At 34.6% G+C, this 27,694-nt stretch overlaps 1 protein-coding gene across 3 annotated transcripts; it reads right to left on the reverse strand.

The window, feature by feature from the left end:
- Positions 1-2,138: 2,138 nt before the first annotated feature.
- LOC135584835 (kinesin-like protein KIN-7I) lies at positions 2,139-27,572 on the reverse strand. Of its 3 annotated transcripts, none has more exons than XM_065102653.1 (33): positions 27,173-27,571; positions 26,971-27,060; positions 26,684-26,802; positions 25,725-25,838; positions 25,553-25,634; positions 25,382-25,449; positions 25,224-25,298; positions 24,936-25,081; positions 24,755-24,857; positions 20,351-20,431; positions 19,618-19,686; positions 19,463-19,522; positions 19,216-19,377; positions 17,486-17,542; positions 16,998-17,246; positions 16,865-16,927; positions 16,610-16,783; positions 16,430-16,534; positions 12,851-12,916; positions 12,489-12,638; positions 11,610-11,723; positions 11,436-11,522; positions 11,161-11,364; positions 10,888-11,055; positions 9,517-9,723; positions 9,326-9,415; positions 9,099-9,236; positions 7,092-7,189; positions 4,185-4,263; positions 3,954-4,094; positions 3,007-3,099; positions 2,831-2,902; positions 2,139-2,662 (listed from the first exon to the last, which is right to left on the reverse strand). In XM_065102653.1, the coding sequence occupies exons 1-33, from the start codon at positions 27,294-27,296 to the stop codon at positions 2,441-2,443; spliced, it is 3,870 nt and encodes a 1,289-aa protein (XP_064958725.1). In that variant the 5' UTR covers positions 27,297-27,571; the 3' UTR covers positions 2,139-2,440. The 3 variants fall into 3 exon arrangements, with proteins under 3 accessions (XP_064958725.1, XP_064958724.1, XP_064958726.1); XM_065102652.1 differs by having other exon boundaries at positions 16,610-16,786; positions 27,173-27,570; XM_065102654.1 differs by lacking the exons at positions 2,139-2,662; positions 2,831-2,902; positions 3,007-3,099; positions 3,954-4,094; positions 4,185-4,263 and having other exon boundaries at positions 9,312-9,415; positions 16,610-16,786; positions 27,173-27,572.
- Between the last annotated feature and the right edge of the window lie 122 nt (positions 27,573-27,694).

The raw sequence follows: 27,694 nt of genomic DNA on the forward strand, positions 1-27,694 counted from the left end.
TATGTGTTATTCATGCATGTGATATCATATGCTGTATTTTCCATCGATAAAACCAATAATATTATGGTAAATGGGGCTAAACGTTTTATTTTCATAATTATAAGGATTTCAATATAAAATTTTAAAATCTAGAGATCGGAATACTAAAGAGGTCTAACTGTAGAGGCTAATATATAATTAGTCCATCATTAAAATTATCTTTTTGTCTATCTTTTTCGTATCATTCATGCACATGTTGTCACGTGATATATCTTCCATCGATAAAATTGACGATATTAGAATAAATATGATTAAATATTACGCTTTCATAATTATAGAGATTTTAATATAAATCGAATAGTATAATAATAAAGGCTTAGTACCAAATATATTTTTTTTTCAAATCTTTTTAGGTTTTTTTTTTTTCAAAACTTGATATGTACTATACACAAGTATGAATAAGTACCATACCGGTTGAAGCCTTAATCGGTACACAAAATTACGAACCATGGTTTGCTTGGTACGACTGGTGCAAGGTCGACGTTACCCAGTACCAAGCGACCACTATTATTTTATTTTTCAATGTTTTTAGATTTTCATTTTAATTTGGGACCTACTGACACTCGATACACACTCGATACACAGGTATATACTAATAGGTGCCCTAACTAGTACAAGGATTGATACAATTACCAACCTTGATTTAAGAAAAACCTAAAGATATTGTAGTTAGGCATTATAAGTCGAAATAAAATTAATGGTGTACAAAGAAGTAGATAGAGACCTAATAAGACTTTACTGCAAATGATAGAAAGAAATTTTACTACTATCTTTATTTGAGATATTCTCTCAAAAAGCAAAGATCGACGAAGAAAGATGCATGTGGCGAACCCGTACTCTATGGCATGTAGTTGTTATTGTGGGTGCTCTTTTGGACAACTACAAATTTGTATGTTTTTTATTTTCATAATTTTAGGCATCACAAGTCTTTTAAGCTACTATGTAACAAATTAATATGAGATAGCAAAACTCAAGTAAACTGCCCTTCTTTCAAGAGGGAGGGTTAAATGGGAATCCTGTTGATCAACTCAAATCCCAAAAGAGAAGTTCTCGGTATTGGGGAATCGGCCTGAAATCCCAAAAGGAATCCTGTTGATCAACTCAAATCAACCTGACTCATACAACAAGAACCTTGATCATTTGGATTTATGGATCAACTTTTGCAGTCTATGTCCATCTGCACAACAGTTTGGAGTATTAGACCATTGTGCACGATATAACCTCTTTAAACAGTTTGCCTCCTCCTGTAAGTCACTATCTTTATAGTGTACCTAAAGGCTACTAGAGAAACTAAAACTTTGATTCTTTAGTCAGTTCTATCTTACACAAGGAAATTTAACCCTATACAATTGCATCGCTAAAAAACATGTTGCTTCATTATGTTGTAATGTTGTATGCTGTGGACAATGCCAAACAAACAGATAGAAAGGAATTAGCTTCTCGCCTCCGTAACGCTTACTTGGATGTTTTTGGTACCTGAATGCATGGCCTGATCTATCACACGAGTGCCTGCTCCACAACAAGCTCTGGTCTAGTGGCAGGTGAACCAATAACAACCCAATGGATACCATGAATTCCAAGGTACTCAGGAATGACATAAGAGCAAGTTCATGGGAAAAATCAATTTTCCAGGATGCAAAAAAGACAATGTCATTGTTATATATAAAAAAAAGTTCATTTTATGAACTGATTCTGTTCCCTAAGAGAAAAAGCAATAGCATGGTTGCAGGATACAACACATTCTTGGTAATATAAAAGCTTGATTGCAAGATGCAAAAGAATCATAGAGAGGATCCATGTATCAAGATGAAATGTTTTTCTTCACCACCAGGCCTACTATAATCTCTGATTGGCGACAAGACAGGACAATATATGACCCATTGGTTACAAATCCAACATTAGGCCAAGTTATAATCAAAGCATGATTGCCTATATGCAAAAAAAAAAAAACAAAAAAAAAACAAAGCACTGAGATATTCCACTAAGAGGTACTGTAACCAAACCATTGTCGACTGGAAAGATCAGAGCAACATAAAAGATGGATTCCAACATAAACCATTGTCAACCGATTATTATTCTGCACCACCTTATACTTGTGCAACTATTTGCCTTGAGTGCAGATTAATTTTTCCTCACCATTCATGACCAGAGAATTTTACAGGAAGTTGCAGTTTTACTCTGCAACTCTTTACTTGCTTAACAAGGTAATATGAGTTCAATCGAAGTGAATCCATATGCAAGATAACAAAGTGAATCTACATGCAGGATCCTCCTAAATATGATTCTTCTGAATCTAGATAGCTGATCAGGTACAAAGTGAATAAACTGTTGCATTCACCATGCAAATGTCTCTACATTTGAATCAAATAGGAACCCTGTGCTACTTCAAGTCTGACCGAGCTCATTCTTTTGAGGCAAGCTGCTTCTTCAAGCTAAGTATTTCAACTCCATATTGAGCAAGTTGCTTCTTTAGTTTGGCTGATGCTTCTTCGTATTTTTTGTTCATGAGAGTCATCTCGTCCACCACCTCTGTGTATCGACCACGGTAAGCATCTAATGTCGCCTGCAATGAGCGAAGCTGCATCCTGAGCTTTGTTCTCTCCTTGTTGAAGCTTAAATTATCCTGTATGCACAATTATCAAAAGGTGACAGACAACCACCTAAAAGCTTAAGTCCTCTTTTATCTTTATTGATAATACAACAAACAAAATTGAAAGATATATCCACATGAATCTAGCTTCTTTTTTGTATGTGACTACTAAAAACAAAAATAATATCATGTTTCACCTACACTATGCATCTTGACTTCCATATTGGAGATCCTTTTAGCCAACTCATCTGAATCAGTTTTGGCCTTCAATATCTGCAGAGAAAGCAGGTAAAGTTGCATAAATACTCAAAAAGAGTCCATGTCCCATGCTAAAAGGTAAGGGGGCTTATCATGTTATGGGATTGTTTCTTTTGGACCTCTGATTCAAATAAAGCTGTCTTTAGCTCTCCATTTTTAGAAAGCAAATCATCTCTTTCTTTTGTCACTATGAGGAGCTGATCTTTAAGATTCTGCAAGACAAGGCAACATTATGCAAAGCATCACCAAGTTTTAAGCATAAGCAAGCATAGGATAAGCAGCCACAAACTCGGGCTGCTTTGGCATCACTTATTGTTTGTTTTATTCTGTTTAAAAAACTAAAAATATTTTATATACTTGAAAGTTGAAACAACCATGTACATTATCCTTATTTTCATTAGTGGTTTTTAAAAGTTATTATAATTTTTTTAAATTTCAGAAGTAGAAACTTTCTAATAATTTTTACAGACCAATTGCATATTAAAACAACAAATGTTTCTGATGGGAAAAAAAATTTCAAGAGAAACCATAAAATATATGGAGACTGCAAACCATATCATCCAAATAAAACTATCCAGTGATAATCACCAAACAAAATTTTTAATAAAAATATAATTTTTTTTTTATTATTTTGTTTCATTTGTGAATAATTAGGTGTAATTTCGACATAATATAGAATGAGAAAACATTATTTAAAATGGTATAAACATGTGCTAAGGAGACCTACAGATGTTTTAATTAAAAGGGGTAAGATAATTAGTATTAGTAATATATGACTACTAGAAACTATACATCAAGATTTAGATACTCTTAATTAATTTGAGTAAGGATATAACTTTTCACTAGACTCAATGGCAACAAAAGATCATGTGGTCCACCATATATAGTTAGGAAATTATGGATTGTTGTTGCCATGTCATTTTTTATTTTGTATTTCTTAAATATGAAAAAATTGAACAATGCCAACCCCACCTTAGCTCTTCTTAGTAGGTTATTCACAATGAAAAAGAAATTGTAAGCTACTTGGTATGGGTTATAAATGACACATGGTATAAACTTAACATACCAATTCTTGATCACCATTCATGACCTGAGAAGATGGATCATTCCCTTCTCTAGAAAGGAAGATCAAATACTCCCGCAATTTTGGCAATATTTCAGAAGTATGTTGGCATTCTGATGATAGTGCCTCAAAGCTTGACTTCACCTGGTTGTTCAATAACATTGGCTCTCTCTTTCAAATGGTATATGTGCTTGCAAACTTGAAAAGACTCAATTTGAAAAGCATGGAACTCACATCATTCCATTCAACAATGTCAGCCATGTTTTGCTTAAGCTCATTCCTTAGTTGAGTGATTTCCAAAGATTTTGCCATGCTGTACAAGAAAAAATTTCACAGGAGAAAGTATAAAAAAGCAGTTCATAACTTTGCTGAATACCCATATGAACTTCACTAAGAAATCTAATTGATTCAACAAACAAGTATAATTGAATATTTACTGTAACCAAGACTTTTCACGAACAAAAGAAGTACCAAAGGTAACGACTTTAAAAACAATGTTAACCATGAAACTTGAATAATGTCAACCTGTGATATTGGTAACTTGACAAATATAACGTCAAATATCCTTTTCTGTTTTTGGCATGTAGCTTGTTAAATGCCGATGAGGCCAAAGTATTTTTTATTTTCACAATAAATTTTTACATCTACTTTAGAAGACAATAATTGAAGTCTACTTTAATTATTATTCAGTTATAAAATGACCAGAATTTGTAATCTTATCAAGACAAAATTTTACACTTTTAGAATGTGTCTAAGTTTCTTGTACTCAAGAGTCAGAAAGGAAGAAGACCATATCAAAAGCACAAATAATGTAAAACGCAAAATTGAAGACCTGGTGACATTTTAATAATATAAATTTATTTATTTTCCTTTCGGAAGAGTTAGTCCTTTTATTTTTGCATGACTTGTTTTGAGTGAATGAAGAACACATGATGAATTTTTAATGAAAAAAAATGGTGCTTCTTTAGGTCTGGTGAACTGTGATTTCTCTTTTCGCTCTCTTGGGGGTATTTCTTTCAATTTTTATTCTATATTTTTCTTTCTATGACACTTCTATCCTAGCTTTTCCGCTCTAGGATTAAAAATTCCTATTTTGTTAATTTAGTAAAGAGCATATTTGGACAATCATGCCTCTCCTTTTGTATCACATTTATATCATCTACAATACTAAATGTCTACGTCAGACAAATAGGCAAAAACAATATATTCCTTCATCCAATCTGATTTGGTCATGGTACAATAATGACTAATGCAATCTTGTTCGTGAAATTCGACAACTACATTTCCTTAACGCTCAACCTTTTCTTTGTTTCTGATTTTTCTTCATAATCCAATCCTCAGTGACATGAACATGAAGTTTGAAAGATTTACTATGACCTGACTTGATGGGTAACTAAAAACTTGTGCAGCCTGCAATCCTAAAACTACTTAACCAAGTTAATGTTAGTACATGAAGCTCATATAGACTAAATTAAATCTTTGGCCTAAATTGGGGACAGCACAATCTTCTCTACTTGTAATATCCTCGTTAATTGAACATAACACAGAATCAAAACCTAGTAGAAGACCCATCCAAATGATGACTCCATGACATAATGCGTGGCCCTATCCATGGTAGTCATTTCTTCCTCGAACATCTCATCATATTCAATACCGACTCTAACATTATTTGTTACAATATGACTTCAAAGATAACATACTCATCAACTTGTTGAGTCTAATTACTAATCTAAAATGCTTTGATCCAAATTAATGTAACATTCCTATTACACCTTTAAAAACAAATTATTTTTATTATTTCTAATGTGGGACTCAACTAGGGTATTACAATGTCCACCAAGTAGATATACTAGCAGTTGCAATTATGTTACTTTTACAGTAATTAACAAGCTATTCTCCAATTTATGCTCACCAAATTTAGATTTTCAAAGCGAACTTACTGATTCTCCTTTTTTGCCTACCTGCCTACTAATCACCACCAACAAAAAAAGTCATCATAATTAGCCATATGCCCCTGGATGTCAAGACAAATATTTCAGAATAATGGCACTAGTCATGCTGGAAACACCATTTTCTGCCAATGCAACAATTTATTATTATGGTAGGGCAAGCACGTCAAATTTGTTCCTTGCCAAACTCCAATTAGGCCATCATAAAATTATCTATTTTTCATAAATGTTCTGATTCACAAGTCAGGATTGTAACTTTTAGGAATAGAATGCAAAATCGTTTCAACAAGAAAATTAATGAAAACTTATCTCATTGTTGATGTGCATGGCTCAGAAATATTAATTATTGCACAAGAAAAGCATAATATCAGCTTGAAGATCAAATCTTAAAAGATCATTTGTGAAATGTGTATTTACAACAAATCAATTTGTTATTTTATTTAACTATCCATAAATTTGAAATACAACTAGCACCATTGAGTGACATTTCAGCTAGATCGATACGAAATGATGATATGTACTAGTTTGGGCATGAACCGTCCAGTCCGAAATATTAAAAAAAATACAAAACAAACATTAGCACTCGCATTTTGAGCCCTCTTAGGCCCGAATGTGAGCCAGCCCTCATTTCTTCTTGTACAACCGCCCATTGCTGCCCACTGTGTGAACGTACACTTCCTCCTCTTCCTCCTAATCATCCTCCACCGCATCCTCACCTTCCTCCTCTTCCTTTGCCGCTTCCTGATCTTCCTTTCTCTTTCTCTTCCTCCACCACCTCCTTTCTTCCTTCCTCTTTCTTCCTCCTTCCTTCTCTTCCTCCACTATGTCATCCTCTCCTTTTTCTTCTTCAAAACATTGGTACGATGCACCATGTGTTGGTACACACCGGTATGGATCAATAAATAGCAATCCGACCGGGACTGATATGGTCCAGTATGCAAAATGGCAATCCTTTGCTTGAACACTAGGGGAGCAAACAAAAATTATGCCATATGGCAACAATGGTCCTTTCTTTCATAATCTTAGGCAAGAGCAGTTACCTCCAACTACAAATAGATTGCCACTAAGTTTCCTTACACCTATCAGCAATGTAAAGACAACATATATGTGCATGTGATTATAGTGAAATTGCCATGTTGATATGACCAACCAAAATCAGCTTCATTCTTTCAAAAGTTAGAAGCAAACTAACCTGCATTCTTTCTCTTCTTGTGCATTTTCCTCAAGAAAAATCAACCTCTCCCTTAGTTCCTTACATTGTTCTCTATATGAATCCATGTCACGCTTTGTCTGTTACAGAAAAGCAACTCGCATTCAATTATAAGAGTATATTATCTATTATGCTTTAGTCAAGCAAACAACTCTGTTAAAAGATAGAAAAAACAAGGATCAGAATGATTATAACAGGCGTAAGAAGCCAATAGAACCAAATGTATATACAGCACAAATATTCAAAAACTTAAATAGTGAAACTAGTTTGATTATGACTTTAAAAAGGCACTTTTTAACAATAAATCAATATTTATTATACAATAAAATTAGTTCCTGTGTTTAAACCATTAAGTTCTCCAGATCATGCATTATCAAGATGATCAACATGAGTTGAAGCATTTAATACCAGCAAAGTTGTCATATGCACTGTGTCAATTTGTGCGCAAGGTACCAACAACCAACAAATGGCACCATCAGTTATGGCATGAGCCAGCCAACACAAAGTTCTGCTGATAGGCAAAATAATTGAATAGTATCATGCCAGAAAGGTATTGGTGATGTCCCCATAATATAAATGAGAATCCATGTTTCTGATCAAAAATATGATTTAGAAAATGTCTTAAATAGCATGATTATTTTTTCACACGGAATGGACATTTAACATGTGACAGTGCTTAAGTGTCATATTTTACATACAACCAAGAATTTCTCTGTTTTAGCATGCTAACATCATATGTGGCAACCAGTACATGTCCAATCAGTTGCTAGGGGCCATCCATACACAGAAGGCGTAAATAACATTGATGCAAAAAAAAAAAAAACACTCCCAATCAATATATTTAGAACATATGTTTCAAACAAGTACTTCGGTAAAAGAATTTTAGTATAGTAACTACAGGCAATCATGTCGTTATCATGCAAAGAGCTTCTAGACATCCCATGGTAGATGACTTTTACCAATCAATTGGACAAACATACATTTTTAAACATCTTCAGAAAATAAATATGGGGTAATCAGATAATGCATATGGCAAGCTTAAGCCGTCACAAATATTCATAGTTGTCAACAAAATTTAGATGATCACTTTCAAACACTATACTAGGTGCTAGAAAGAGGTACTTGAACAGCCCTTGTTTCTTTGGAAGGTGCATAAAGAAATTCAACCTTTTGCTGACAAATCCTTGCAATATATGGTTAAGCAAACAACACCACGGCAGCAGCACCAGGTCCAACTTCCTCTATTTCTAGTATATCAGCAAATGATATCTCTAGAAAACTAGAATGGATATTCATCCACATTTTGCTAGTTGATTTGTTACAGTCCAAATTGCCACTCAACTAAATCACCCTAGTTTCAGTCTTCCGAAACCAAAGACAAGCAAAATCTTGGTCAAATGCTTTCAATGATCTTTCACACATATGACGAATCTCCGCTAAAAAACAAGCCCGCAAAACAATTGTGGCACGAATTGTTCCAGCCAATGAACCAAAATAGACTCATACAATTCTCATATGCTATCAAACTTAAAGCCTCTAGTTTGTTTTCTGCATTAGACCCTAAGGCTGGTAGGCTAACCAGCAATCTTTTGATGCAAGAGGAACATTTTAAGCAAGTTGTTCATATACAAAAAAAATCAACAACCATAAATAGGCAACTTGTATTTTACAATCAAGCCTCTAGAATGTAGGTTCTGCATACCAATTTTGCTATCTAGTTATCTTAAACAAGTGAACGAATACATCTCTTTCTGTAATAGATTATAGGTTCTGCAAACCAAATTTGCTATGTAGTTGTTTTAAACAAGTGAACTAATACATCCCTTCTGTAAGTCATTCACTTTAAACCAAAGATCACTTTTTCCTAATTGTTCCCAAAAGAAATAACATTAATCGCTAAGTGCTATCATTAACACGTGAAAGCATCTAGTAGGATAGGATAACAAAGGTCCGAAAGAACTATGGTATCACTTCTATACCAGATAATACCTCTAGCAAATCTTCAGATAACTTAAGTATCTCATCATTCTGTATTTTCATTTTTGCATTGGCCTCAAATAAAGCTTTCTCGTTAACTGACCATATTGATTTTTCTGCCTCCATCTCAAGAAGGGCATCAGTAAATTGCTGCATACAAATTGAACAAAAGATTTTAGATTCATTTTAATCATATATTAACACTATGATGCAAACCTAACTTACAGAAGATTGATTACCAATCCCATCTCTTCTTTTTCTCTTGAAAGAGAATTGATGGAGGATTCCAATTCTTTAGAAAATGATTCAGACTCAACCAATCTCTCTGCCTGCAGCAGTAAATTATATCAAATATTTGCAGAGAATAGCAGATGAAGAAAAGGTCAAGTAGACAAATCTTTCCACAAAAATCTTTTAAAGACGGGCACACCATGGCTGCAACCTCCTCCTTCAGTGACTTTATCTCAGAATCTGCAGTAAGCAATTTGTCAGAAAGAGCCTCTACTTCTGAATTAAAAAATTCATTCCTGGCAAGCGCTTCTTCTTTTTCACCAAATGCACTTATCAAAGCCTCCTTCAGAGAAGAGATCTCAGCTTCCATATCAAAAGCACAGAGCTCAAGCTTTTGGTAGTCTTCCTAAATGCACAAAAGGGAAAACCAAAACAGCAGACTAGTAAGGTTTATGCAACAAAAAATCAAGACTCGTTTAAAAGGTAAGGACTACTATTGACAACCCACCAAACAAATGGTGGCAATCAATATAAAAAAAATAACTCTTATCAGAGAATTCATGTACACTTAGAAGCATCTAAAGTGTAGCCATTATATTCTGTCCATTATTTTGATAAAATGCACCTGGGAGCATTATTGATCAACGAGACTTGCTGTTGTAATATGGTAACCAACAAGTTCTTCGTGAACAGAAGCCACGTCGATAAATGCAGAGGTATTTATAAAGTCTGCATAAGAACACTGACAGGAAGCGAGAGTCCATCATCCACACAGTAGAGATAACCTTTAATGGAACGATGCAGTTTTCGGATAGAAAAAATGCAATGAAATGTGAGATCCACTATTTCTGAATCAATATAAAAGTATACAAGAGGGAATTATGTCGGTCTAGTCAATAAAATTTATAGCTCATTGAAAAGAGGCTTGGAGGACAAAAGTGGTGATTGCTTAGAATCAAAAAAATATAACGCAGGTACATTCAGATGTGTTCGTACACTGGACTGGACCAAACTCATAACAATCTTGTCATGGAGGGGCATGGGTTTGATATCCAAAAATGAAACCTTGGTGTAACAACGGAAAGAAAATCAATTTTAACTATAACGACAACAACAACAATAACAAGTCATAATGTCTCAACTTTTTGGGATCTTTTGCTGCCACTGGAAGTTTAAACTATTAATTGGTAAATATATTCATTCTAAGGCCAAATTAATCATTTCCTTCTTCAATAGCGGTGGCGAACTTATTCATTAATTGGGAGGAGAATTTAAAACAGAAATAAAATGCACATGGACAAAGTTCTCACTCTTCTAACCCTCATGAGTTGTGAAAAAAATTCACAAATCAATAACAAGTTTAGCATGATAGCATTCGTGTTGAAGCAATGAATACTTTTAAGTTTGATCCATCATGATTTTAACAACCTAAATTACATGCTAAAAACATTGAGATCCAGTAGCAATTTTAAGTTAACAAGAAAATAAGAAGAGAAGTTTCCTATAGAGAGGATCTAAGACCTCTATGACACAAAAAAGAACTAAGATAATCTCATATAGAAAAGTTCACCTGAAGAGTTTGCTCAACCACATTGACACTCTTTTGTCGGCTAAAATCACCTAATTTGGGTTCATGCCTCCTAACAGTGAGTGAATCACGCTTCCACATATCACGTTCAAGAACAACATTTTGACTTTGCAAGCGTTTTATCTCCCGCTCAGCCTGTGCTTTTTCACTCTAAACAGAATTTTGAAAAGTTACATTTGTAGGTCAAATAGGCCACAGAACAAGCATATCAATGACAAGGATAAATAAAAACAATTCAGATTTAAAAATGAAAACCTCAAGTTTTATCTTGTCCTGAACAGCATTCTTAAGCTTGGAATCTGTATCTTTCAACTTTGCCTTCAATTTATCAAGTTCCTTTCTCATGGTTTCCTTTTCTCTGATTAAGGAAGAGGATGACAAGCATGATACTTCTTTTTTAAGACTAAGGACTTGAGACAGGAGTTCATCCTTCTCCAGATCATGTTGAAGACCAAGCTCCTACCACAATTGACAAGTTTCAGCAATATTCCTAATGGAAGATTGAGGATGATGACAAAGCAAAGACTTACATTTATAGCTTTCTCCCGATTACCCACTTCAGCCATAAGCTGCTGAACTTGACTCTGATAATCAACAGATTGCTTGCGGAGAATATTCTACAATTGAAGTACATCACAGCATCCAAGTAAGCTTTCAATTTCAAAATCCAAAGTTGTACTAAAAATATAATTCTAGAAACTAACATTTTCTTGCTCAAGTTCATAACTTCTCTTCACAATACATCTTTCCATTTGACTAAGCCCAGTGATTATAGATTTGAGCTGAGAAATATCTTCCTGAGCAAATGACTTGAGTTCCTGGCATATAAACAATGCAACAAGAGAATTGTGGGCAAAGAATGGACTGCTTACCAACAGAATAAGTTTTGAGGCATAAAAAAATATGGTTAAAGAAAATAAGAAACAAAGGTTAAAGCAATCGGTTACTGGATGCAACAAAAACAAAAAAATGGAACGCAGTTAGGTTTACTCATCTAAACTACATTATACTCAGATTATTGGCATCCATAGAAACTGAAGCCAGAGGCTAGAAAAGTTAATTTGGGAAAGAGAAATGCAGCCACAAGTGATAGTAAGTTACAAGGTTCGTCGTATTGCAGCATACCATTCAGTATGGGTGGTACACACCGGCACGACAGGGGACCGATATGGGCGGTACATCGGTATGTGCCATGTGTCGGTGCACTTGGTATAGTTCAGTATAGCTTGATATATATCGTATCAACAGTTGATCGGTACACCGGTACGAACCGGTAAAGCTAACCATGGTAAGTTAACACATCAACTCTGTTATCACCACTACAAACCCTCAAAGTTACCCTACCGGGCAATTCTTTTCAGATAATCACTCCTTTTTTATTTACAAAATTCTCAATGATTTGAACCATATTAATAAAAAAACATAACCAGTAATTATTGTATGTCACTTAAAAGATTTCAGAAATAATACCTGCTAATTGATATTACTTCTCACATTCCAACACATACACGAAAAAGAAACACACACAAAAAAAATACATATATCAAATTAAGAATGCTATGAAAAAACAGCAGGAATCTTACCAGAAATATATCTGCTAAGACGGAATAGTTGTTGAATATATCTTTAATTATAGACACAGTATTGTCCACAAAGTTCTTGGAATGTTCGACTTGTACAGTTAAGTCTTGGACTTCCATTGACATCCTAACAGATAAGTCAAACTTAACTTCCTGAAACATGCCAACATAGCTTGATTCAATTGGGAAAGTAGATACATCTATCCTGTTTAGTATTTAAACTGGATATATTGAACTACATTTACATCCAAAAATTGACCACAAAAAGAAAATACAATAGAACAAGCTGAAGAACTGGAATGAGACTAGAAATACTCCAAATAATTGCACCTCATAAGGTGTTACTGTAACTGTTTCATCCATACCGCTGGATAAAGTCGTTCATGAGATACTCTAGCCTCCTCACGTGCAAGTAAAACCTCTTGATGTAACTACAGTTAAATCAAAAAAACAAATGATGATAATCAATGTAAATAGACTATTTTCCTTAATAATTGGATCAATGCAATTTTCCAAAATGTGCCCAAATGATTAGCAGTGATACGTTATCCACATATGCATCATCGGTCTGAACTTAATAGTTAAACAGGATCAAGCCAAAGTATATCACAGCATAAAAAAACTAAACTCTAACCACACTGTTTAAATTTGTTATTGATTTGATCTTTTTCATTCAAGAGAAATGATTTGATAAACTGCTATCATAGATTTTCTTTTAAAATATTACAAAATCCATCAACAGTTATTTATCATTAGATAATATTACTGTATTTTGTTGACATCAAGAGAATCAGTAGTTCAATCTGCCTTTTCAGAATATCTATATTTTATGTGCATATAAGCAAATTCATATCAATTAATTTTAGATTAAATAGGTCATAAATTGAATATGTAAAATGAAAATTTAGCAGTAATGAAACAACTAAAGGTGCAATAAAAAGAAGGAACAAAAAGTTCATATAAATAACAGTTTTCGCTACAATCTACCATTCAACAAGAAGAAAAATTGATGGTCATTATTCATACAGCAAATGCAAGATGATTAAAATAGAAAGCACACTAAAGGTTTGTGTAATCATGATGTGCCCCTTATATGAAGAGAAAGATTTAATGATAGCTATAATGCTAAGCATGCCTGATGGATGGAATTGTTGGGTGGTTAATAAACATCGTGTACAAAAAAATTAATGTAGATGAACCTACTGAGGCGAATGTGCAAATTACTCAAACAAAAAAACAAAATTTGTTTTCAGTCACAAAAATTAGCTGTAGCACTGCCAGATAATAAAATATGTTCAAAGCAAGGTTTGGAATACCATCTAGTATGGCACAAGACGATCTTTTGTAGTCCTACAGGTTATTGGTACACGGGCCAGTATAAATCGAGGAGTCAATCAGTAAAGGCTGAGTACCGAACAATTTTTATTTTTTATTCTTTCAATCTTTTTAGGCTTCTTTTTTTTCAAAACTTGGTATGTACCATCTAGATACACTGGTATGAATCGGTACCTAACCAGCCCAAGCCCTACTCGATACACGAAATTACGAACCATGGTTTGCTTGGTACGACTAGTGCAAGGTCGGGCATTACACAGTACCAAGTAGTCTCTATTATTTTATTTTTCAGCCTTTTTAGCTTTTCATTTTAACTTGGGACCTACTGACACTCGATACACAGATATATACCAATCGGTGCACTAACTGGTACAATATGGATACATACAATTGCGAACCTTGGTTTAAAGAAAACCTAAAGATATTGTAGTTAGGCATTATAAATCAAAACAGAATTAATGGCATACAAAGAAGTCAATAGAGACCTAGAAGACTTTACTGCAAATGATAAAAAGAAATTTTACTCCTAATTGTAATTGAGATATTCCCTCATAAAGTTCGATGAAGAAAGATCCATGTGGCCAACCCCGCACTTTATAGCTTGTAGTTGTTACTGTTGTACTATCTTGGACAACTACTAATTTGCATGTTTTTTGTTTTCATATTTTTAGGCATCACAAGTCTTTTAAGCTACTATGTAACAAATTAATATGAGATAGCAAAACTCAACAGAAATATACATTCAAAGAATTTTAAGAACCTCACAGTTATTTTGTTAGTGAAATCTGATTGTGCAAGAGGCCATGAAGCCATCACATTTTTGTTTTGACAGAAGTATTGGGGGAAAAAGTCTCTCTTACAGAGGTCTCCAGCAATGAAGGTAATGAAAAAGAACAAAGGAAGAAGTGAAGAAGGTTTGAAGTAACACAAAAAACCAATTAAACTGCCCTTCTTTCAAGGGGAGGGTTAAAATATCATGGAGAATGAGAGAGAATTTTTTATGACAATAATTTTTTTTTATCTTCATGACTCTAGAAATTAACATTTACTTTCAAATTTATTATTCATATCATAGATTACTTGAAGAAGAGTGAATGGTTGTGGACTTGCCCAATCACCACTGAGATAAAAAACAGATGTTGCCACCTATTTCTATGATTCTTGGAAAAACTCGAACCTATTGTCAATTTTTACTCTTACATTTCAAAGATAAATCTTCCAAGGAAATGTAACTAAAGCATTTTATAACAAAATTTAGCAAAAATATCTGTCAGACACAAAAAAACTAAGATTATTTTTAAAAAAAAGAATGAAACATAACAAAGCCTGTTATTTAGTTCGATATGCATATCAGAAGAGAGAAATTTACATATAAGTGGCAGCTTTCCCTTTTGACACCACGTCAACCCAGTGTAAACATGTAACCTCATCAACCTCAAAGTTTTCATTGAGCCTAAACCCATATTATGTTACTGTGCTTTTATTTCGACTAACAATTAGGCACTGTCAACTTTATAATGTACTCAAAAGACAAAGATGCAACAGATACACAATATTTCAAAGAAATTGGATGCCTAAACATTCTAGGGAAAGAAATATATACAAAAATCATAGCTCTTGCAGGTAAAGTATATTCAGTATGTCTTCCAAATAGCGTTCAAACATTTCTGTTTGTTTTAGACTAACAACTTGAGATCATTTTTGTATTCTAGGCAACAAAGAGAAGTTTTAGGTATTGGGGAATTGGCCTGAAATCCCAAAAGGAATCCTGTGAATCAACTCAAATCAACCTGACTCATACAACAAGAACCTTGATTCATTGGATTTATGAATCAAATTTTTCAGTCTATGTCCATCTGCACACCAGCTGTTTGAAGTATTAGACCACTCTGCATGATAACCTCTTTAAACAGTTCGCCTCCTGTAAGTCACTATCTTTATAGTGTACCTAAGCAATCCTAAAGGCTAATAGAGAAACTAAAACTTGATTCTTTAGTCAGTTCTATCGTACACAAAAAAATTTAATCCCATAGAATTGGATCTCCAAAAAACATGGTGCTTCATTATGTTGTAATGTTGTATGTTGTGGACAATGCTAAACAGATAGAAAGCAATTAGCTTCTCGTCTCTGTAAGGCTTACTTGGATGTTTTTGGTGTTTTAGGTACATGAATGCATGGCCTGATCTATCACACGAGTGCCTGATCCACAACAAGCTCTGGTCTAGTGGTAGGTGAACCAACAACAACTCAATGGATACCATGAATTCCAAGGTACTTTGGAATGTCATAAGAGCAAGTTCATGGGAAAAATCAATTTTCCAGGATGCAAAAAGTCAATGTATCATAGAAAGGATCCATGTATCAAGATGAAATGTTTTTCTTCACCACCAGGCCTACTATAATCTATGATTGGTGACAAGACAGGACAATATATGACCCATTGGTTACAATCCAACATTAGGCTAAGTTATAATCAAAGCATGATTGCCTAGATGCACAGAAAAAAAGCAGTGACATATTCTCTAAGAGGCACTTTAACTAAACCATTGTCAACTGGAAAGATCAGAGCAACATAAAAGATGGATTCCAAATGTATTCACCAAATTACCTTTTCATACTTCTCCTTGAAAGAAGCATTCTGTTCAGTTGCCATATCAAGAACATCATCCAAGTTCCTCTGAACTGTAGCCTTCTCAATTTCCAGTGCTTTTATCTGCATTAATTTACATATACCCTAGTGATTTCAGTTTATAATATAGATATATTACATGCATGACTAATAAAGGACCTGATCCTCGAGTTGTTTGATGACAATAATTGCCTCTGACTCCCTCTCGGTCAAGCTTTTACGCCCACAAGACCTACCATTTATTTCACCATTAGATGAGATAGTGCTTGCACACCTAGGAGTGTTATCAGAGAACTTATTATGTATGCTTCCAGATTCAATCTCCAGAACATTCTTCTGAAAAGAAATAATAATATTCTTCAGTAAAAACAGACACAAAATATGTAGTAACAAGCTTAGAGAACGAGAACCTACAGGATAATATTCTATGATCTGATCTTCATAAAAGCTATTGTCTTCTGCTGATTCACTGCCTGACTGAAATAATATATGAAATTAACTGCCATATCATTACGTCAAAATAAGCAATATAGAAGCACATCAGTACCCGAAAAGAGCCAGTGGTTTTGGAATGGATTTTTCTCCTATCTGTAACATGCAACAAGGCATGTGCATCAGGAAAAGTTAAGTCCTTGACATCACAACCGTTCTCCATATTATCAGGCATGAAGGTATCACGATTCATGTTACCCACAGAAGTTTCAATTTCTTGCATTAATTCTTCAAAAGGAATTGGTAAACCAATATCAGAATCATGCCTGGTGTGCTCACCAGATGCTGAATCTGGAACATGTACCTGAATTTGTAGTGTTGATGATATTTATTAGGCAAAATTTTTGGTATTGGGTTTATACAGACACACCAATCTCTAATTAAACCAGTAATAGTATACCACGACTTTAAACTGTAAACATGATTGAAAAGCTACGTAAGTGGGATCGAATCAAGTTTTACCTTATCAGCATATACCACAAGACTTTGACTTGATAAACATGATCTTAGAGCTACACTAGTGGGATCAAGTTCAAGGTTTACCTCATCCACACATTTACGAGAAGAAGGTACTGGGCACCATGTCACCCTTCTTTTATTCTATAAATGAAAACGAATATCTAGGTAAGATATTTAACTAGATGGAACAAGTATGACATCATACAGAAAACATAAACAAAGAATAAACAAAAGAAATTTAACAAGATACCAATAGAATTAAGCAGCTAAACTGTAGCTAAAATAAACAATAATATATAATGCTTGATAAATGAAAAATGTTTCAGTAGCAAGTCAATCCCTTCAAAGAAGATCCATCTCACCTGAGAGATCATTCTCTAAAACTAATATGAAATGAATAGAGTGAAAAAACTTGCAATTTAGTAAACCAAGATTCCGTAATTGAATCTTCTCAAAATACCAAATACATCAAATACATCTGGACATTTAACTGTAAAATTTTGTTCTATTAGAAACCAAAAAACCATAAGTAAAGAGTAAAGGCACCTAGAAGCATGGTATGCAATTTTGAATGATACCGCCCGGTATGGGTGATACGTACCGGTCCGACGACATACTGGTACGCGGACAGACCGTGCTACAGTGTTATACTGTAGTAGTGCTACAGTGCTATAGTAAGAGGAAATCGCTCGGTAAGCCCTTGTGTACCGTTTGGTACGCCCTGATGTACCGCTCGATACGCTGGTACCATACCATATCGAGTCAACCTCGAAACACCGGTACAGTACGGTATTGCATACCTTGCCTAAAAGAGCTTTTCAAGCTAGTTAATGATATTTCTTATAGAAATTTCTCAAGAGGTCAAGAGAAGTTCATAATCAAATAATATGAAAGATAACTCATCTACAAAATCAACTAGATCCACAACAAATGACAGTTTGGAAGTACCCCCCTAATGCAATGAGAAACCAAAACATTGTTACATCAGTCCAGATTACCAGAATTTACAAGCCCATTGGTAATCATTCCAGGCCGCACCATACTCAAACAACATGTACATACAATAAGCGTGATGTGCATATAGAGTGGCAACTTACAGTTATATCATGCCCCAAACAATTTAATAGACAAGAACTAGCATGAAAATCTTAATCCTTCCTTAACAATTATAAAGCCTGTTGATTGATGCCTGACCTTTCATAATCACAAGAACAAAAATAAGAGAGAGACTGGTGTGAGCATATTTATCTTCCCCTCTGTCTCAACCTGACAGTTCCTTTCTTGGGCAATATAAATGTTGATCACTTCAGTATAATTCCTCTACCTATATTACAAGCAATATCTTTTTTCTTCCCAGCATCTAGTGAAAATGTCTAAAGCAAGATATGCTGAAGCAAAATTAGACAAAACATGAAAGTTCAAATGACTTGTATAGATAAATGCAAGCATAAAATTGTTATATGGTAAAACAATTATGGCAAATATTAATTGCGCACGAACTTCAAGATTTGAAAAAATAGGCAACCTAGAATAATAATAACTCAGCTTGTACTGCTTTTCATTTATCCTCTACCAGTAAGCAGATATCTCTCTAGCTTTTCCAAGAAAAGCATTTGGTAAACAAATCACAAAATTAATCTAAGAAGCAAAAAAAAGAAGTCAGCACAGCTGAATAAAGAATGATATACAAAAGATAACCATGTTCAATGGATTTGAATCACAGAATGATATTGTGCTTTGATATTATAACCATGTTCTCAAATTACGCAACGACAAAATGTACTTTGATATTCAAAGAGCAGAGAAGTACTAACCTTACTGAGATATGTACTCTTATCTTCCCTTTCAGAACATAATACCAATGAGCTAAGGTTAGCAATTTTCTGTGCTTGCTCTATCAATCTCTTCTCACGATGAGCTTTAGCTTTCTTTTCCTCTTCTAGCTCTAATTGTATTCTCTCCTTCTCAAGCTCACTCTAAAAGCCATGTGCCTCATATATATATAATAAGTCCAAAAGCAAACCTGAGTACCAAATAGGAAAGATGGGGACTGAAATGAACCTGTAACAGCGTGTTTCGCAGGTTCAGGATTTCTTCCTCCCAATGCTCCGAGTGAGAGCTCTACAACACCCAAAAAGGAAAAGGGAAAAAGAGGATGTAGTTGAATCAAGTAAACTACATATATATAATAATAATATCACCAAATAAAGACGAACCAGGAGTTTTGACCGAAGTTCTTCGATTTCTTTCCTTTGACGTCTTAACAAGGCAGCATCCGTTAAGATCTGTCAATGAAGTGGGACAAGGACAAGCAACCAATAGTTTCACACACATTACTAGCAAGACAAAGAAAATTTGTGAAATAGGCGTGAACAGATTTAATGTGGTTTGCAAAACAAAAGAAGCAACTGGTTGCAAGAATTATTAAATTAAGAGGAATAAAGAGACATTTGATTGACTTCTTTAAACTTCTCTTACCACGATTTTTTTGCAGATTTATAAGTCAATTTTTTTCCTCAAATAAATATAAATAGTAAAGGAACCTAAGAGCAGTATACACACCAAAAATATGATGTGTGAAAGTCAAAGCAGATGCAAATAGGAGGGGACGTGAGAAAGAAAGCATGTGGTAAAGCCGTAAAGGTTGCATTAGGACTTCTCTCTTAAATTGGATAGCAGTAAGAAAGTAAGAAACTATTAAAACTTTTGGCTATAGATATAGTGTTGGGTGTGGCCTTTGTCTGTGAAATGTGTTGGGTGTGGCCTCATGTTTTTACTATTTTGCTAAAATTTGTAACAAAAAAGACTATGTCTCATCCTTCAGAGTTCAGAATTCTTCATGCTGAAGAAAAGAAAGTTATCTTAAGATAATACAGAAAGCTAAATCTATAAGCACTATATAAAACCTAGGATAATAGAGAGAAATAGAAAATTCAGTAAGAAAGAGACCTCATTTACGCATGCACAATTGGTGACACGCAATGCTCGGCTTGAAAACTGAAGACTGCTTTTTGTCTCATCTGCATGAACCTGCCACCAAGGGAATCCTATTAATAAAGAAAGATGCCACAAATTGGAGACAACCTAGAAAAGCAAATGAAAAGAAAAGTTATCTGAGCTATGATGTTTAATGTGTAGATAAATCTTATGTGCATCACACAGGACAAACTGTAGCCGAGTCTCAGGTGAGTCTATTTGGATCTTAATTACGCTAAAATGAGTCAAATTGCAGTCTATATTTGAATTGCTATATTTTTGAACATATTTGTCTAAACTTCATCACTATAATTTCTTCTTTTATAGTATTGTAGAGTCCTATTTTGAGTCCACTGATGCTAAATAGTCATATTCAGGATTTATTGGGTTTAGGAAGTTTTCAAGTGATTAAGATTATAACCTGGAGAGTTTTATACGTGTCATTAGATATAATTTTACGGAATTACAATATTTTCATAAATGAAAGTCTCGTTCCATAAGTCGTCTTAGTTTGTTCAAGATTCAAATGAAAGTCTAAAAAAAGTGTGTAAATGATGGGTCATATATATCATGTTATGAGAAGATGATCATATTAAATGTGTTTGTTTTGGCATGGTGGCTTTGTTATATCACCAATGCCTATATATCTTTTGCACATTAACCTGATTCCATTACCAGATGAAAGTGATACAAGGTAAACAAATCTGTATTTGCTTCCAATGTGATACCAAGTCAAGAATTAGGTCAATAACATTGATTTGATTTATGTCAAAAAGTATTCGTAACTGATCCAGTTAAATTAGGCTTCGCCAATGTTTATATGTACCAGAAAAGCTCCATTAGACAATAATAAAATTCATGACAATTCTTTCCGAATTTACAGCAGTCACTGAGTATGATCTAAACCTGTTTCTCAGCCATTCTATTTGATGGATATCCTCATGTCAAGCACCCTCCAAATAACAAATATCTCACAGTAGGCTTGAAGTTTGCCTCCCCTATATTTTAATTCATTCACCACATGTCAAATCACTCCTTAGTATGGAGCTGACATGCTTCCTCCACTGTTGCACATGCCAATATCTCCATAAATTCTTTAAAACATTGTAAAAATGGCTTCATCTCTTACACTTGCATGGGAGAAAGTACTCCATGATGCATTACCCTGTCCCTACCCATCTAAAGTACTGTAAGTTCATCCAACGATAATCATTTTTGTATACTCTTTTAGTAATCTTTCCATATCTATTGCCCATAAATATGCAAACCACATTTACGTTTCATAATTTCACTCATTAAATGGTCACACAAAGCTGCAAAAGCACCTCACACCTTCATGCACCAATGTTCTTACAGTCAAGTGATTTGAACGTATTCTTTTAACATCAATCTCATGTTAGCACTTACCACAGGATCAACACAGTGCCTTATCCCAACTAAAATATGCAGAACATGGACATACCAGTCTGATAAACTGGATTTGTGAGGCATACCTGTTGAGACACCTCACATACCACCCAGTACAGTTGAAATTTGACCATTACCCGACTGTTTCGACCGGTACTGAGCTGAAATTTACCATTTCAGTCCCTAATGGTCTTACCCCCTCTTTCACACACTCTCACTCACTCTTATTCTCACTCTTTCTCTCAACTTACAGGCTTATGTGTTTAATCATCCTGCTTGGTGACTAGTGGAGGTCGTTTTGGATAAAAAAATTCTAACTCAAAACACAATGAAATTTATTTTCAATTGAAGGTATTTTTCTACTTCATATGTTTCTCTTTATCATAAAGAATATTGATAAATTTTATTGATTAGGGACTAATGATTAATTAATACCCAACTAAAGGTATTTAAGAGAAATTAGCATGATTAACGAGTGTATCCTATCATGATTAATGAGTAATTAGAGGCTGATTAATATATGGTTAGGTAGATTAAACATGATTAAGGTCTGATAACTGGTAATTAAGGAATTGAAGTATATTACACCATGTTTCGACTTGTTCAAGGATTTTATAGCTCATTCTACATGTATTACAGCTAATTAGAAGCTTATTATTGCATGATTAAGAATAATCACAATTAAATTAAGATGAAATTAAGATCTTTCTCTTACATTTGGACTCTTTAGGGCTAATTATCGCATGCTTTTTGCTGTTTAATTATGAAATTATTGGACTAAGTGTTGATTCTTGCATTTAATGCAATTAAAGACTAACTAGAGCTAATTAGGGTTATTTTCTTACTTTTAGACCCATTTAGGGGTTACTAAGGATAATCTAAGGCTAATCATAACATTTTTATTGTTGCTTGATTATGAAATTATTGGTTCACTAAGGGTTTATTCTTGCATTAACATTGGATGAAATGCTAACTAGAGCTAATTTGGGCCTTCTTTGACATAGATTAAAATTAAATTAGGGGTAATTAGAAGTAGCTTATTCTATTGACTTTTTTCTTTTTGCATGAAAATGACCCCATGGCAACAATTAGGTATCACACCACACTACATCTATCAAGGTGAAGGAATAACCAGTCTTAAGCAACATATTGCTGGTGGATTTTCCAATATCGTAAAATGCACCAGGATTCATATAGAGATAAGAAGAACCTTCCGATCATAACTTGATAAGAAAAAAGCTGAAACGCTACGATGTCGACACTAGTAGGAGCTCGTCATATTCACAAGTCACAACCTTTAGATTATGGAGCTTTTATAATATTGAGGATCTCATGGCCAATGGATCTACGGAGATAGTTGTTATTTTTTTCGAGCTTAATCATTCTTATGCTACAGAGGAGCTATTAGTGAAGATAGCCACAATTCCGGTTGACTCCAACCTCTTCATCCCTACATACCACCCAAGAAGCCCTTAGGATGTGTTGCTTATTACCACATTGATGCATCAACGGTGCATGGTTCAAAAAAATAATATGTCGTGGGAGCATGTGAGCAACTTCAAGATTGGATCCGACAAACTTACCAAATCGACATAAACTTCAAAGGATCGAGGACATCGATTCACTAGACCATGGAGTCCTGCATTGAGTATGGTGATAAAAGCAATTATATATTAATGTTATCTCAATAATTTCTCTTGCTCAAATCTTAGAGTTTACATCTAATCCAACATTGATACAAGATCAATGAAAGCAATCTTCGATGGAGGACGATGTCATAAAGTTCCATGGATCTATTTAAAGAAAAGAATTTTAATTCTCAATCGTTATAGCCTAGGATTTCAATTCATTTATGACTTGACATATTTTATTCTTATTTAATTTTAATTTTGGCTAATTTTTAAACTAAGTTATGGAATTGTTGGTATGTACCGATGTACTATCACACGATATACAGTACTGTCAAGTATAACAAGAAAGTGATTATGTGCCTCAACTCTTGAGACAAATAGGAAGTATGCTTAAAATCAATTCACACTTAGATGCCTATGATGCTCATTGACCGTGCCCTCCCTTATTAACACATCCTCATTAATTTATTAATTATAAACCCCAAAAACATCCCATAAATATTGTCCAAACCACTAAGTAGAGCAGGTGCTATAACAAGAAAGTGTTTATGTGCCTCAACTCTTGAGAAAAAGATGAAGTATGCTCAAAATCAATTTTATGGGTGTACCAGACATGTAATTATGATTGACACCAAACTTACACTTTCACCTATTTCACAGGAACAAGCCAAAAGTGACTTAATTAATTTGGTGATGTCAATGAATTTGAGTGAACAAACTTAAGATCTTCAAAGGAAATGACAACCATCTCTAGTCATTCCTTTTTACTATTAAAGTAACTATATTAGCATCCTCCTCTTCATGAATAAGTTAAGCAACATGATGAAGAAAATACTATTGTTACAATTGTCAAATATATTTACTACATATTCTTACGTGCCCAATAAATTTTAGATTGTAAACCCCCAGTCTTCAATTCATTCTAGAAACTCTCTTCAGCCAACTTCATACCACCATTGCAACTTCTAATTGCATCTTTAATATCATTCAAATTAATTTTCAAAAATAGGCTCATTGTATAAGTTGTGTATCTTCAAAATTCTTAAATGCATCCATTCATGTTCAGAATCATGCTCTCGCTTATCTTCATTATATCCACTAAACCACGTAAGAGATAATTATAAGCCCTTTGATGTGGCCAATATTTTTACTGCATTATGCATAGAATACACTAATTTAACAAGTTGGTTTACCATCACATAATACTGAGTGAGATAGGACTGTTAAATGTAGTTGGGTAGATGCTAAGACAAAAGCTTAAAAGGTCAGAATACAAAGCAATTTATAAGACTAAAACTGGGGCAGTTTTAAAAACTAATGTTGCAAAATAGTGGATCACCTGTGCCAGTGTGATGTTGCAGATAATTGCAGTATTTGCATTACCTCCAAGTGCAGGTTGTAAGATTCGAGTGAGCTTACTGTCCCGATATGGAACATGAATCCTACAACACTTTAACAGTAGGGATCAGTATCTACCTATATGTAAAGCAATAACCATACAGCAAAGAATAACAACTCACCCTTGGCCCTCTGCACCTTCACTTAGTTTTTTTATAACAGTACCAAGTGTCATTAGACTTTTGTTAATATGAGAACCCTCTTTCAGGCGCATACCTTCTGCACCTGTCTTGGCTGCACGTTCCGAGCCAGCTAAGTCCACTAAATTCTACAAAATTTAAAAACATTCTAATAATATCAGAAAGTAGATGACTAAGATAATTACTGAAGCAAGAAAAGGAAAAGAAGAAAAGATGATAATAAGCAAATAGGACATGTTGTGGTAAAGGATTTTGGCAAATTTTGCATACAAGAACTGATACACGAACTGCATCACATGAATCAACCATGTTCCCATCTTCAATTCTTTCCCTACTCTCAACAATCTGTATGTGCAATCAAAAGTGTATAAAAGAGCCGACAAACAAAGTTTCATGCATCAAAACGAACCAAATGAAGATAAATGTACCATGCGAAATATAGTATGCGACCTACTGCTGTGAAGATTCATGTTTGTCTCTCCAATATGACGATGAGCTGCAATATAACATAAAGAACAAGTTCATTCTTCTAATAGTTTCAAATACTTTTAAAAAAATCAATCTGCACAAAATGAAACAAGAATCAAAGGAATCATTACATTCTCCAAACTCCATCAAATCAAGGACCTGTTCAGCACAGGTAACGATTTCTTCTCTCAATCCAGCAACATATATACCTCTCTTCACAAACATGATTAAAGATGAGAAGAAAAAAGAAATGGAAAACGAACAAATCAATCAAATGAGGGAGAGTAATTTAGTTAACAATACCTCAAGGTTCTCATGAATTTGCAATTTGCGATGCTCCGGAGCCAACAAATCATTGATTTCCTCATTATATATTTCCATGTAAGACATGCGAACAAGGAATTCTCTATCTATATCCTAAGAATGCAATTAAATTTCAGAAAAATGAATCACTAATCTTAACTAAACAACTATCCTTAGTATCACCCGGTATGGTGATGCATGAGATAAGGTTGATGCTTCATGTTACTTTCATTATAAACAAGAACTCACTTCAGTTCTATGTAAGAAATCAAGAAGATAAGTGTAAAAGCACAAAGGTCTGAAGATTGAAAGCCAGACTACATGAAAGATAATTTAGAAGATGTCAAAATGAAAATCAGGTTGGGCATTAATGACTTAGCCAGCACTGTTACCAGCTTCAGTGTCTCTATGTGATTAACCAAAAAAAGTAAAATTGACAATATACATACACAAAATCAAAGTCAGATAATGTGAAGAATGTTACGAGCTCAAACATTTTTGACAAATTAAGAGCAATTCCACAAAGAAACACCAATAAAATTCACAATGTTGTATCACATATTTTAGCCAATAATGAGGGTCCAATCTGATGCAGACAAGTGAAAAAAATTATAACACTAAGAATTGAATTTCCTTTTGACCTTATGATGAGCAAATAAAATTCCTAAACTTGACAAATAAAAAGTCGGATCCTTAAAGGAGCACTTCATGGATTAAGTAGGAAATTTGATAATAAAAATAAAATTATGATGTCTTATGAACTTCTATTTTCATTTCACTTGGCAATATAGGAAGAACAGAAAATACACCTGCAGCAAAATCTGCTTCGAAATGAGAACCTTGTTACTACCATCAATCCACTAATATACATAGGATGATGCATATTTATGCATACATGTAACCCGTATCAAGGAACACCAAAATCATAAACAAAAATAGAGAGGAAGAGTGACAGTTACCTCTTGGATACTCAGGAATAAATCATGCACAGCAAGAGGAATAATTCCAGGTTCAGCAACTGAACCCCGCATAGTATGAGTCTTACCACTATTTGTTTGTCCATATGCGAAAACTGTACCTGATAGGGTCACAGGGAGAAGAATCAAACATATGTTGAACCCGCGAACTGAACCCCGCATGGTATGCGTATTAACATGAACCAACATTCACCAGAAAAGAAATCTAAAACACGGTCACAGAGAACTAAAGATGGAACAACAAAGCGTAAGCAGGGATTTTGCCGCACCGTTAAACCCGCTAACGGCAGATGCAACGATCTCTTTAGTGCGAGCCTCGTAGACGTCGACCGTCTTGCAGTCTTCCCCGAAGATCCTGTCTGCCTCACCGTCAAGCAACCAAGCAGGCGGTCGCGGAGGTTAGGGTTTCAAGGAAAGAGACACAGTACGGATCAAACCAAGACGAGGATGGGTACGGGAGGCGATACCGACCGAATTCGAACTTGGTGGACTGGCTGGGGAGGTAGATAGAGTTGCCGGAGATCCTCCAGGGGTTGCTCTTAGACTCCTCCGGGGAGAGCGGCCTCGCCCTTACCGCCACGTATATCCTCTCCATCGGCTGCCCAAGAAACCAAGAAGAAAGGGAAGACTCCAAATTTGCTTGGGGGAGCGGAGAAGTCTGAGCAAGGGGAAGACGGCGAATGAGGTCGCGAAAGGGATTCAGTTTCCCGCCCAAGAGAAAGCAGGGCACGTGAAGAGAAGCGAACGGAAGGGATACGGCTCCGAGTACTGATCATGTCGGATCCGAGCGGGGATCCGAAATAACATCACATGGATGAACGGTCAAAGACCACACGATCGGATCGACCCGGGAGTCTTACCCGATCCGTAGACCTTGTTGGATCTAAAATGCAAATCCACATCCGAAGTTGTATACTGCAATGTTAAAAGCATAGCAATGTTGAGTACTGATTATAACGTTGGAAATCACCGTATGTTGATACGCAGATACAT

The sequence above is a fragment of the Musa acuminata genome, chromosome BXJ2-4, assembly GCF_036884655.1.
Source record: "Musa acuminata AAA Group cultivar baxijiao chromosome BXJ2-4, Cavendish_Baxijiao_AAA, whole genome shotgun sequence".
NCBI classification, from domain to species: Eukaryota; Viridiplantae; Streptophyta; class Magnoliopsida; order Zingiberales; family Musaceae; genus Musa; species Musa acuminata.